The 12,952-nt window shown below is 36.6% G+C and overlaps 1 protein-coding gene across 2 annotated transcripts in view; it reads left to right on the top strand.

The window, feature by feature from the left end:
- The first annotated feature begins 5,178 nt into the window (after positions 1–5,178).
- The window catches only part of gpm6b (glycoprotein M6B), a 46,634-nt gene continuing 38,860 nt past the window's right edge, over positions 5,179–12,952 (top strand). For both annotated transcript variants that reach the window (XM_015395709.1, XM_015395710.1), the window contains exon 1: positions 5,179–5,362. In XM_015395709.1, coding sequence (XP_015251195.1) covers positions 5,359–5,362 — 4 coding nt within the window. In that variant the 5' untranslated portion in view covers positions 5,179–5,358. The remainder of the gene's footprint in view (positions 5,363–12,952) is intronic.

The following is a 12,952-nucleotide window of genomic DNA, read 5'->3' as shown; positions in this document are numbered from 1 at the left end:
GAGTTATTTTGCTTCTCGTGCATTAAGAGTTAACTTTACATTAAAATACTTAAACTAAATGTAAATAAAAATGCAGAAAAAGTATTTTAATCTGCTATATTTTAAAGATTGGTCTTTTATTTCTTTGCTCTGAGTTTATTGGTTAACTGCTTCTCCTTAAGCCTATTATGAGTTTGTCATATGGGGAAGATTCCCTGTTTGACTGTGAAACCAAACAGTGAGAACTGCCCACTTGGCCTGCATTGAAAAGATTGGATTTGATTAAGCGGAGGGGAGGGGGACTCAGGCCTCTTTGGGTACCGGATACCAGCACACTAGACTGATGGTGATTGGTATTGTTTGCTTTTAAGGCCTCGTTTACTAGGTGAAAAGCCTGCCTTTTCATCATTTACAGAATTAACATCAAGCATGAGATATTCAAACAGGATTAAAATTCAAAGGTCTGTGTATTTAAAGCAGATTTGTTAAAGGAAAACTCTTTCTTGAGCCATTTCCACATCACAGATACTTGAGATGTAAAGGTACAAGCCGTGCTAATGTGTGCTGGGAATATTCAGCTTGAACAACAAAAGAATCATAATGGTGTTGCCGTGGGTCTTTTTTTCATTTTTTTTTCTGTCTAAATAATGACAGTAACCCACAGCATTTTCAATAGGAAATCCTCATTCAACAGCAAAAATTACACTGTCCAGATGTCCTAATACAGATTTTATTTTCTAGATTTGTAGGTGTTGGATCGAGCAGGGATGGGACAAGAAGGAAGGAAAATATGTTTTTAGCAGAGCCTTTTTATCGTTGTTTTTTTTGTATCCTCCTCCAAAACACACACACATACTGTTCTCACATCTTTTACCTACATTTAAAACATTGAAGCTCTTCATAAAAAGCATAGGATTTGTGTATTAGGGGGTATCAGTAGGATTGCCCGTTTTATGAAAAGTATTTGGAATTTTGTCCGTTTTTTGTTTTTTTTATTCATATCCTGCTTAATTTGGGTGCAATTCAGTAAAGTTTGAGGAACTTCGTGTCCAGTTTGTTTTTAAAAAGTTTCGGTCTATTTAACGTTGGGTCATTGAACTACTTTATTCTGGATCTTTCCAGCTGTGCACATCATGTTTCATTTCATTACCATGTGTGTCACATCTTAGAAATATTTTTCATTTTCCAAATGTATGCTTTATTTTGACTTTACAGAAAATGTTAATGTGCTGAGTCTGTGTTTTTATATCCTTCTGCTATTTTGACCTATAAAAAGCATAATTAAGCATCTGTCCAAGATGGTTGTTTTTGTGTCTTTTTTATTACCTATATTAATTGTTTTAACAAAAAAAAATTGCTGTTCGTCTTTATTAATATATATTTTTCTTTCTGAATCTGCACTGTGTATTTTTTTCAAGAATATACATTTTCAGCTTTTGTTTAAACTATAAGATGATTTGTTAGCTATAGCTTGTACACACATATGGTGACACTCGATCCTTGTGGGGACTTTGCATTGGCTTTCATTCATATTGCATTCATTTCTATAACCTAACCTAGACCATTTCCTTAACTGTAACCATTAGCAACACATACCTACCGGTAACCCTAAACCTAACTTAACATAAATCCATACCTTAGTCTTAAACCTAAACCCCACCCTAAGAAGGGAAATTCTCCTCAGTAGGACCAGTCGTTGGTCCCAACACGTGCCTATAAGTCCCTAAAACGTAACAAATTTCTGGGAAAATTGTCCCCACAGGGTAAAAAAAAAGTATTTTACTGCAGTTTAAAACATGGAAGCTCTTTACAGAAAGCAAAGGATCTGCAGAATGGGGATATGAGTAAGAGGATTGTCCATTTTTTTAATAGCATTTGGCATTTTGTCTTTCTTTTTTGTTTCATTTAGATTTTTGATGCAATATTGTTTAGTTTGTTCAGTTTGTTTTACAAAGTTTCGGTCTATAAAACCTTTGGTCACTGGTCTAATTTATTCTTGTATTTTGTAGCTTTACACATCACATGTTTCATCTCATTACCATGCATGTCATATTTTGGGGATTTTTTTCGATTTTGCAATTTATGTTTTATTTTGACTTTATAGAAAATATTAATGTGCTGAGTCTGTCTTTTTATATACTTCTGCTATTTTGACTTATAAAAAGCATCATTATGCATCTGTCCAGGGTGGTTTAATGTCTCGTTTTTTATTATTTTGAATGCTTTTGCAGCCAACTTGGTCATTTTGTGGCTCATTTGGGATGCTTCATATCGCTTTATATCTTTTTAATGTATTTGTGGTCATTTTGATTCACTTTAAGGGTGCCTTGTGTCTCATTGTATTTATCATTGTCCGTTATATTTTAGCTATAGTCATTTTTTTTCATTGTGTTGGTTCTATGTTTCTTATTTATGTCTCTTTGGAGACCGAGGAGGTTTATTTTTCCTGCCTCCGTCTGCGTAAAGCTGAATTTTCCAGGACAGGGGAAGAAACCTGCAGACTAAGGGCCATGGAGACAGTGGGGCCTACGATCTCTGAATAAGTTCAAATCCAGATGTGAAAATGGGGCCAAAAAATATCTTCAGAAATGGACTAATAGAAGCTTAAAGCATTGCAAAGCAAGGGCTCCTTTATTTTTCTAAAATAAAAAACAACCAAGTGGTTAAAATTCAGTTTCAGTGTATGTCCTGAAAGACATATTGTAGATTCTTTTAAAAACTCCGACATAATCTGTAGACATAGGTGTTAGTTGGCATCCACTAATTGTTTGAACAACAGCCATTCATTTGTTATTTAACAATGTGCCATGCATAAATTATTCATGGCTTTAACTAGTTTTAAATTTTTTAGCCTAATCTGCGGCATAATATAGTGGGATTTAATGTGAAAGAGCAACACAAAGTACAAAGTATTGGTAAATTAGGAGGAAAATTATACGTTGTTTTTTTTAACAAATAAAAACTAAAAAACTTTGACTTGAATTGGTTTTAAGCTGCATTTACTCTTAAATCCGGTGCGACAAATTGCCATCAGAAGTAATTCGATTAGTAGATAGAATCAATCTGCATGTAATTTAATCTCTGCTTAAATCCAGCTGTTCTGTTGAGGTTGAGACACACAAGACAGGGAAAATGACCATGGGAAAGATGAGACTGTAGAACTACATATGGGCTCTCACATGCTTTTTATTGAGGAGTAGCTTTTGTGGATAGCTTCAGAAAGGGTTTTCCTTCTGAAATGTTCTTCTTTATCCACAGGGAACACTGGAGCTTTGACAGAGTGACCATGGGGGATCTTTCTCCCCCTCAGTTTAGATGGTAAGCCAGCTCTAGGAACTTGCCTTATCCAAACCTTTACTGTTTATGAATGATGGAGGCCACTGTGTTGTTAGACTTTCAAAGAAGCAGAATTTGTTCTTTATCCTTCCCCAGATTTGTGCCTTTAGAAAATCATCTCTTCAGTTTTACCACCAATTTTTTTGTTTTATGCTTGGTGTTTGCACTCTGACATGCATTAAATGTTGGACTTTACATTAAGATGTGTAACCTATTTGTACAAGGACATTTAGATAAATCAAGTTCCAGCAGCGGTTCTAGACCAAATGTACCAGGGGGCCAGTGTGTTTTTATGGGGGCACAGAAAGAATGAAATAAAAAAAAAAACAGGGCAAGGGATTCAAATGTAATAAGATAGTTGCATGAGATAAAATTTCTATTCAATTAGGTTTAATTAAAATGATAGTTCTTATTAGGTCAATATACACTCATAATTTAGGAATTTTACATATTTTTGACTTAATTGGAGTTAAAATTACCATTTTTTAAATAAAATCTTAATTAGAGCATTTTTAAAATTTGGTTTGAAAAAACATTTAGCAGATGAAAACTGCGATCCTATCTCAATACCAATGAAGCTATCACCTTATGGATTTTAAATAATTAGTAAACTGAATTTGTAAAGAAAACATATGAAATAGATCCAAATGACCTATCAGTAACCTGCCAGTAATCTGTTTCAGCACATATCATCAGTGGTGTCAAAAGTACAAACATTTGTTACTTAAGCAGAAGTATAGATACTGCAGTTTGAAAACCCTCTGGTAAAAGTTGAAGTATTAACTTGACCTCTTTACTCAAGTAAAAGTGAAAAAGTATGTGCTCCAAAAACTACTTAAGGTATAAAAGTATAAAGTAACCTTTGAAAAAAACAGCCAGATGCCACTATATGAAATGAAAGCTAAATTATTCAAATATTTCAAGAAATTCTTTGAGATAGGGCCAAGGATGAGGGAGGTCTTGTTGGTCTCCCGATACGCTCTTGCCTGTGTCCGACCTTTTAGATATTTCACCAACTTTTTCTGAATCCGACATTGTATCATAGCATAGACAATTTGCGTTTGAAGTTTGAAGAACACCTGCTTGCTTCTGATGTTTTCCTTTGGTGCAGTCAGCACTAATTTGACGAATAGCTAAACTGTTTCAATTCTATGACTCATCCGATTACACTATTGTTCACTAGATGTGGATGGTGCCAATGATCTGCATTGGATGACGCACATGACATGAAATAAATATTTATAAACATTAAACCGAAGCCAAGAGTAACCAGTAACGTTTGTTTTAAAAATGTAAGGAATAGAAAGTACAGATACTTGTGTGAAAATGTAATGAGTAGAAGTCAGAAGTAGGAAGAAAAATAAGTAATGGAGTAAAGTATAGATACTTAGAAAGTGTACTTAAGTACAGTAACAAAGTATTTGTACTTTGTTACTTGACACCTCTGCATCTCATCATTAGAAATTCTTTGAGTATTCAGTAGAGCGGCCATAATAGGGGCTAGGAAATGATCTATAGGGCCCCTGTTGGCCCCTGTCTAGAACCGCCCATGTCCAGTTCACTTTCCAGATCATGTTGCAAACTTTTTGAAGTTGATCTAGCTCAGAAAATCTCGTTTGGCTATAGCATTATGAAAAAAAAAAAAAGTTCAAGAGGTATGAATTTACTGCAGCACAAACAAAAGACGCTCTGCTTCAGCAGTAGATTCCAATCTGGACATAAATCAATGTATTTGCTCATCTGGTGTGTGATAATCCTGGAATGACTGGACTTTGCGCACATGACAGCATGACAAATGATGGTCCAAAACGTCTTGGTGAGGGGCTGAGAAGGTGAGGAGGGGCCAGGCCGAAGCTCCCATCAGTAATCCCCTCAGTGTTGACGTCAGCCACGCTGCCTCCTCTACGGGGACGCAGTTGGTGAGAGTGGGAGCGGAGCGATCTGCGGTCAGTGTGCGCATCCCAGGACTCGGCGTCACCAAAGTTGAAGCTCAACTTTTCGGCTCATCGCTTTTCTCCTCGTGTCCACTCGGAAACTTTAACAATGGGTAAGTTTTTGAAGGAAAAAAAATAGTAAAGTTTTGAAACTAGTAGCTCTTACAGATTTTTTTTTTGAGATTCCAGCGTGGGTTATAACGCGCAGCGCGTCAAACTTTTACTGGGGGGACGCGCCGATTGTGTTTGACAGGAGTCCAGATTTAGTGGTGAAGCAGAATCGGGCTGTTTATCTGACCCGCTTTCGTAAGGATCGGCATTAGAGCAACCTACATGTTGAGGACAGCGATTAGGGAGATTATGGAGATTCCCTCAGTCAACTCTGAGCGGGTGTGTGGAGGTGTTGACTCCAGGTCAGCGGACTGTCTTCACTGCCTCCTGAAGATAAACAAAAATGACACCAAGACGCTCAATTTTGCTAAAAACTTTTAGTAAAAAGTTTTAATTTCGTCAACGCCCTGTATCATCGTTTATCTATTGAGCTTTAGTGTTTAGATCTGGTTGTTTTTTCAGTGGCGCTCCTAGACAAAAAAAAAAAACCAATAATAAACTCCCTGGATTCCCATTTATTCCCATATTTTGATTGAAATTTGCTTTAATTTCACTTTTAATTTTAGTAAAATCTTGTATTTCTTGTGCATATATATTACAGCCTTTTTCTGCTTATATTGGTTCCTTCTTGGGTCAGTTTGACATGGATTCCCTTGGGCTGATCAGAGATCCAAAATGTTTGTTTTGCTCTTTTGATTAGTGACTGCTTTTTATATGGTGTTTTACCCTTTCAAAGATAACTAATGAGTTGATTTCACAGTGAATTGCTTCATTCTTTGGATTGTTGGGAAGATAACAGATACAGCTTGAAAAAATAAAAAAGGTCATAGGCCCCACAAAATCGGCTTAGATCATAGGCAACTGGACTTTTTCTGCAAATGTTTTGATGCAGAAAAACTGAGCGAAAGTCCAGTAGTTTCTAAATAACTTGGATGACTGAGAATTTTCACAGGCATATCAAAACTCCACCAAACCTAAACCCTTGGTCCAAAGAAGTTTATTTATTTATTTTTTTTTTTAAAAAAGGTCAATCACAATCTTTACATCCCCTTTATGTCATATTTTATTGACGTTGACTGGTTTAGTTTCATTAATGGTATTTGGTCACAATTTGTGTGTGAGTGAGAGAAGACTTTTTGGAGGAAAAGCACTGAAAACAGTTATTTTATGGGTAACATTGCTTACCTTTGGACAAAGCCGTGTTAATCAATTATTATATTTGGTCTGGGTAAGGGAGACCTCCACCATTAATGGCTTTAGCACAGAAACCCACGTTCCCCCAAACCAGGCGCTACCATTTTAGCCAGAAAACGAAACAAACAAAAACTAATTCTAAGAGACATCTTTCTACATCACTTGTTTGAGTCAGATTATTATAAGAAGGAAATGCAAGCTTAATTTCAGTTCTTCATTTCTACCCAGGTGGGTAGAAATAGGCACATATTCAATAAAACTGTCTTTGAAAGAGGGTGTCTTTTTATCGTACGTAGGAAAAACAAATGAGCCGACCAAAAAGTCTGAAATGGCGATTGTGCGAAATGCCCAGACCCTGCTTCAAAAATATTAACGGGCCTGCATTTGAAATAAGTTATAAGGGCACAACATTGATTGACTAAAAAATAAAAAGCAATAACCTAGATTACCCATTTTGTTATTGACAGTTGCAATTGATTGTTTTGGGTTCAGTGTTGTGTTAATCAAAAGGGGGCGGGGGGGGACCCTGAAGAAAGACTGCCTTATGTGATTTCTGCTGCTACCCCTTCAGTAGCCCACTCCTTTTGGCCCCATAAGATTTTTTCATCTTTGGATTCAAGCATTTACTTTGTTTTTCCTCATTTTGTTCTTCTTGTATGTGCTGCTTTTAAGCCACAGCCTCTCTTCCGGATAAACTGTGCCCAGAATGGCACTTCTAACTGTGCCAGGGTTCTGTTCTGTGGTTTGTTTGAGGTCTGAGATAGGTTCACGCTATTGTGATCTGCACCTGAAAGTGGTAGTGTGAAAGCGCTAGTTATTGCCTTTGAGTCAGTCAAACTTTTTTAAAACCTTTTTCTCATTTGTGCTCAAATGAACATGTTGGCTTTAGATGTTGTTATTCACCATGTTTTAAATTGTTCTGAAAATGTATTGCTCTTTTTCCCCCCTTTTTATCTTTTTCTTCCAAGCAGCTGTTCTTTCTTCTAACCTAATCTTTTAACCTTTTGACATTTTGTGTTTGACAGTAAAATTTTCCCCCCTTAAATGTGATAAGATTGGATTGGGTCTGGCATTGCAGTGATTTTTATGAAGGTAAAACATTAGTGTGATATTTCCCAAAGCAAAAACAAAATATTTTTAGTTTTATGTTTGCGTTATTGGAAGCATCTTGAGGCCTCCATGTTTTGAACACTTGCAATCCGAAGTTCCAAAGAAAACTGCTCCAGATTTAAATGAACTCCAAGTGCTGACCATCTGTGTTCCAGATCACTCCGGAAACTTTCCAGTCATGTTGAAACTATAGTAAACTGAGACGCAGTACATATAGATCAGAACAAATTGATTTAATAACTGTATCATTTCAAATGGCTGTGCAGAGTTTGTTAATCTTTTAATAGCTGGTGTTTATTCCTCATGCTGGAGCAGAGGCTGTAGGGAAGAGTGCTGTGAGAAAGTGTATCAATGCTCATTAATTCACTCTGAATCTCTCACAGAAGCGCCTTTGTGCTCCTAATTTGGAGCCGCTCCTTTGTGCGACTTCAGTGGCTCTTAATGTAGAGAGAGAAGTTCACTGAACTGCAAGTTTCATAGGGGATGCCCTGTGAACCAATTCCCCACAGACCCTCATTCTGTGTCTCAGAGAGGATATTACTCTGCATAGCAATCAACCTTTGTGCATTGTCTGCTCTATATTTAAATATTCTCAAAGGCTTTCTTCATGATAAAGCAATGCAGCCTGTTGTAAACGAATAGATTCACCAGGAGACTGGCTTGCCACTGTCAAATAATTTTGGTATTCTTAGATTTTTGTTGCGTGAGAAATAGAAAATTGATTAACTATGAACACGATAAGAGTTCAGCCTAGAGTAAACAGGATGTCTCAAAGCTGATTGTGCTTTGGACTGTAACATGAACCTAAATAACATACATCTGATTAGATGAATCAGAGGAACACTTTAACCCTGGAGGATCACTCTATAGTTGCTTTGGAAGATTTCGTATAGCGCTGCCGCAAGGTTTGGAGAAGATAAACTGACTTGACTCTGTTGATTCCAGCCATAGAAAGCCCTCCATGATCAGTTCTTCAAAACAAACTTGAGTATTTGTTCAGCAACTTGCCTCTGGAGTTACGTTTTATCAGGAATATTGGTACATGGTTTTAACATTTTATTTTATAATAAAACCCTAATTGTATTTGTATTCAGGTCCTCAAGACTTTGTTCAATCACAATTAGTTGGAACTACAGCTATATCTTGGGATATTAATTACCTTAACATTTCTACAACTTGTGTAGGGTTGGTTTCCTGTTGAAAGAGAAACCTTGCTCTAGTTTCAACTCTTTAAACTCCACTTTGTCAAGTTTTTCTTTTTCAGATTTACCCTTTATTTGGCTGTAGACATCTTCTTATAGACTTTTATCAGACTAGAGTGGAACCAAATTGTCTCTGCAGCAAGATGCTGCCAGCAGCGTTGGGATGGACCCCATGGGGTTTTCTTTTAGAGGAAAAAAAAAGAGGTTAAAGCAACCATTTGTAACTTCTGACCCAAGTATGAGTTTGATTTGAGAAAGAATAAAGTTGAGAGACTGATCTGTCACTAAATGAGTCGTGTGACCCTGACTGCCCCTTTATGGCAGTCTGAGCTCCACTTAAAAAAGAGAGCTAGCAAAACTAAAAACTGTTGTTAGGAAACAAAACCCATATGACACCCTTTTGATCAGCTAATGAAGGTTCTCTGATGTAGGATTTAATCTAGAGGGATGAATGTGCTTTTGTCTTTACAAGTAACTCTTTCATGTCTCAAATGCAAAGTGTTTTGCTACCAGATTCCAAAACACGTTGGATTTTGCCTCAGTGCAGTGTTGCCAGTTAATTTCACGGGAACTAAAACTGAAAGTTACTTATCTAGCGCCTCATAGTGGCAGAAAGTTACACTTTGCTACTTTAATTTAGGTCTCATTTATTCATTGTTTCTGCTCATGGCTTTTGATTAAGTGAAAGTTTAACATCTTGCTACTTTTGTATTGCCATTCTTCCATTAATAGCAACAGTTTTTGAGTGCAAGACAAAAAGTCTTCCCATCTTGGATCTCTGAAGCATCTCCAGAGTTACCATGGAGCTGTTTTCAAAAGCATTGCTGTTTTAGTGTTTACTGTTTGATTGTTTAGAATCCAACTTTTTATCTTTAAAGAGTTGACCTATCGGTTTAAAAACTCAAATTGTTTTGAAGTAGTGGTGATTAAACAACAAATATTTCCTCCGTTTTAATTTGTTTTTGACTTTGAAATATGGTTTCAAGACAGCTAAGAAGCAGAAAGCTGGGCTTTAGATTGAAACATGTGCAGTTTACATCATGGAATTTGTTAATTAATTTATTTTTTGTTATTTTATTCTGTTTAGAAATTTGAGCCAATATGGGTCATGAGTGTTATGAACAACTTAAATACATTTTTGTAGCCCCAGTTTGAGAGCTTCATAAGGTGCCCAAGTTGTTTTGCCAATTTTGGTTGGATTATGACAACCAAAACAGGTTTCTTTCTGAGCTCTTGTAAAAGTGGTACTTATCTAGCATGAGCCAGAGGCCATTAATTGCCAATGAGTAGACTTTGTAGCTTCTGTCTAAAGTGAAGTGAAATATGAGTTTGGTTCTTCAAATGCAGTACATCATGGTCAGTTTGTCTTTTCTACAGCCAGTCTCACTAAATATATGTTTTTGCCCCAAATATCTCTAGTTCATATATAGTATATCAAAGTATTTGGAAAATGTATTCAATAATGCCAAATTTAAACCTATTTAATCAAGATTCGTTTTATATCTTAGCTATAGTTGGATGTTTTTTTTCTAATGCTATCTGCATGTGTTTTATACTATTAAAAAGAAAAAAAAATCTCCTGTTGCAAAATTGGAGATAAGATATGACTTTTTTTTGTACGTTTTGTGTTCTCCTAAATATTTGTACTCACTCTAATTTAACCCCCAACTCTCCAAAAGGTTAATAGAATCAGCTATAATATATATATATAATTTATAATATAATTTAAATATAATTTGTCACTGTGCACGTAATACAAGTATCATGTGTGGTTGCAGGGTGGAAAAAGGGTTGCAGGATTATATCGAGAGTCTGCAAATTTTTGCAATCTCCTTGCACAGCATTTCCTAAACCAAACATTGATTTTGTTTTGTTTTTTCGCTGCTTGCAGATGGACTTGTGGCCCTCTTTATCAGGTCTGTGTCTTTGATAGCCTCCTTATGAATAGAGGTTTTGTGATGGGGGATGTTAATTTGGCACGTACATTTCGTGTGATCCTAAAATGATGGCCTGCATTCAGCCTGTAGCTCAAAGACCTTGAGGCCCTTACCGTACTGACTAAAGATGAAGACATTGACGTCACATAGGGCTCATGGTTTAGCACGCTTTGTAACAGAGAGCTGATTTTGATTTAAGGTTAGTTTTTGTCGTATTTTAATTTCCATGACCAAACTGAAGCCTTTAAAACAAAATCTGATGCTACAATGAGCTGAGTTACTCTTACTTGTAGTAGAAGCGTTGTCTTTTGATTTTCATTTTACACATTTGTTTTCCATCTGAGTTGAGGATTTCCAGGATATGTCACTTCAGTGAACTCTATGTGTCGTAACCTTGCATCCTGAATCTGACCAGAGGAAAGACTTGTGATCGGCAGTGCTGGGCAATTGCCAGGCACTTTGGCACAGCGGTAGCTTGTCAGCCAAGGGCACAGCAATAACAGACTCAGATAAGCTCTTCCTACTTTCAGTTGACTCATGATTCTTCTGCTCACAGGCAAATTGGAGGTCACAAGCACATGCTTCTCTTCCCAACATGTGCAATGAAAAACAGGGTTGAATGAGTTTCTGTGGGGGTGTTAAGATGGAGCTAAGGGCAGCAGGAGCTCTGTTATTTAAACCGAAACCTTATTTTATTTCCTCTAAATGTTGCATCTGAAGTATGTTTCAGCTATGTTTAGTATTTAGACTTCCCATCTGTGTCACTATCCATAATCTGCAAATTGCTCTCTCCCTTTGCTTTGCAGTCATTAATTAATCACAGTGAATATTCTCCATAATGAGCTTGCCGTTGTCAAAGTTATGTGATTTCTGGGCCTCTTTCCATTTGGCATTGCATGTGACTGGGCATCTTAGGTTATTGTTCCCCGGATGGGGCCCATCTGAGAAATTTTTACAGCACCGAAAAGACCCATTTTCAATTCCATCAGAAAACTTTATTCATCTCCACTTCCTCCTCTTCCTTCTGCTCCACTTTCTGTACCCCTGAAATCTTCTGGGTTTCTTTCATCATTACTGAGCTCTCCAGGCTCCGCAGGTCTGCCAGAACAGTCAGGTTCGTTTGCTGAGCTAATAATTCCTCAGACAACAAAGAGAGTCATTAAAGCTCCTGACATAAATATAATAGAAACAGAAGTTTATTGGTGGGGGTGCTTCCACTGTCACTGGAAGCTAATGAACAGAAGGGGGGAAGATGATGTGTGAGTGCCAGTGAGATTACAGTACCTGCCTTGCAAAATGAGGTAAATTTAAACCTTGATTTTTTTTTCATATTTTATTCACACTAAGAAACTTAATCATATATTATTAGAGTTATATTTTTTTAACAATCTTGTTGCATATTTAGTTTATTCTAAGTGTGCCATAATTTTGTATGGCCAGGCATGGCCAGGTGATAAAACAACATCCAAAGCTTTGAACACCTCTTGGAGCACTGTTTAGGCCATCATCAGCAAATGACAGGAACATGACACAGACCCACTTAGAGTTAGAAATCCAACCAAAGAGGCTGGACTTATAGAGCATTAATCAGCGAATTAGCCAGGAAGACCACGGAGCACTTCACTATTCTTGCCTTTAAGCTGAAAAAACTTCTGTTGACAGATGGTGTCCATCTGAACTCACCTAGCTGAAGCTCAACTTTATTTAGCCTATAGATGCAATTAGCTTGTGGAAACATACCTAAAATACACACGGATGTATGTAGGAAGTTGGCGTCAAAAAGTAATTGTAAATTTCAATTCAGTTTATTTATATAGCGTAAATTCACAACACATGTCATTTTAAGGCACTTTACAGTTCACCAGATCATACAGTGAAATTGATTCAAAGTTTTCTATCTAAGGAAAACCAGTTGATTGCATCGACTCATTGACTCAAAGGCAATCCCTCACACTAAGCATGCTTGTAGCGACAGTGGAGAGGAAAAACTCCCTTTTAACAGGAAGAAACCTCCAGCAGAACCAGGCTTTTCTTAAGTTGTTTCATACAAATGCATGCCAGTTTTCTTAGAATGACTATGAGTAATGCTGATCAAAGCACTGTGCTTTTTATATATATATATATATATATATATATATATATATATATA

The sequence above is a fragment of the Cyprinodon variegatus genome, unplaced genomic scaffold (genome assembly GCF_000732505.1).
Source record: "Cyprinodon variegatus isolate N-32 unplaced genomic scaffold, C_variegatus-1.0 Scaffold754, whole genome shotgun sequence".
In the NCBI taxonomy this organism is placed as follows: Eukaryota; Metazoa; Chordata; class Actinopteri; order Cyprinodontiformes; family Cyprinodontidae; genus Cyprinodon; species Cyprinodon variegatus.
The sequence above is the reverse complement of the archived record's forward strand: the minus strand, read 5'-3'. Positions and strand labels throughout refer to the sequence as shown.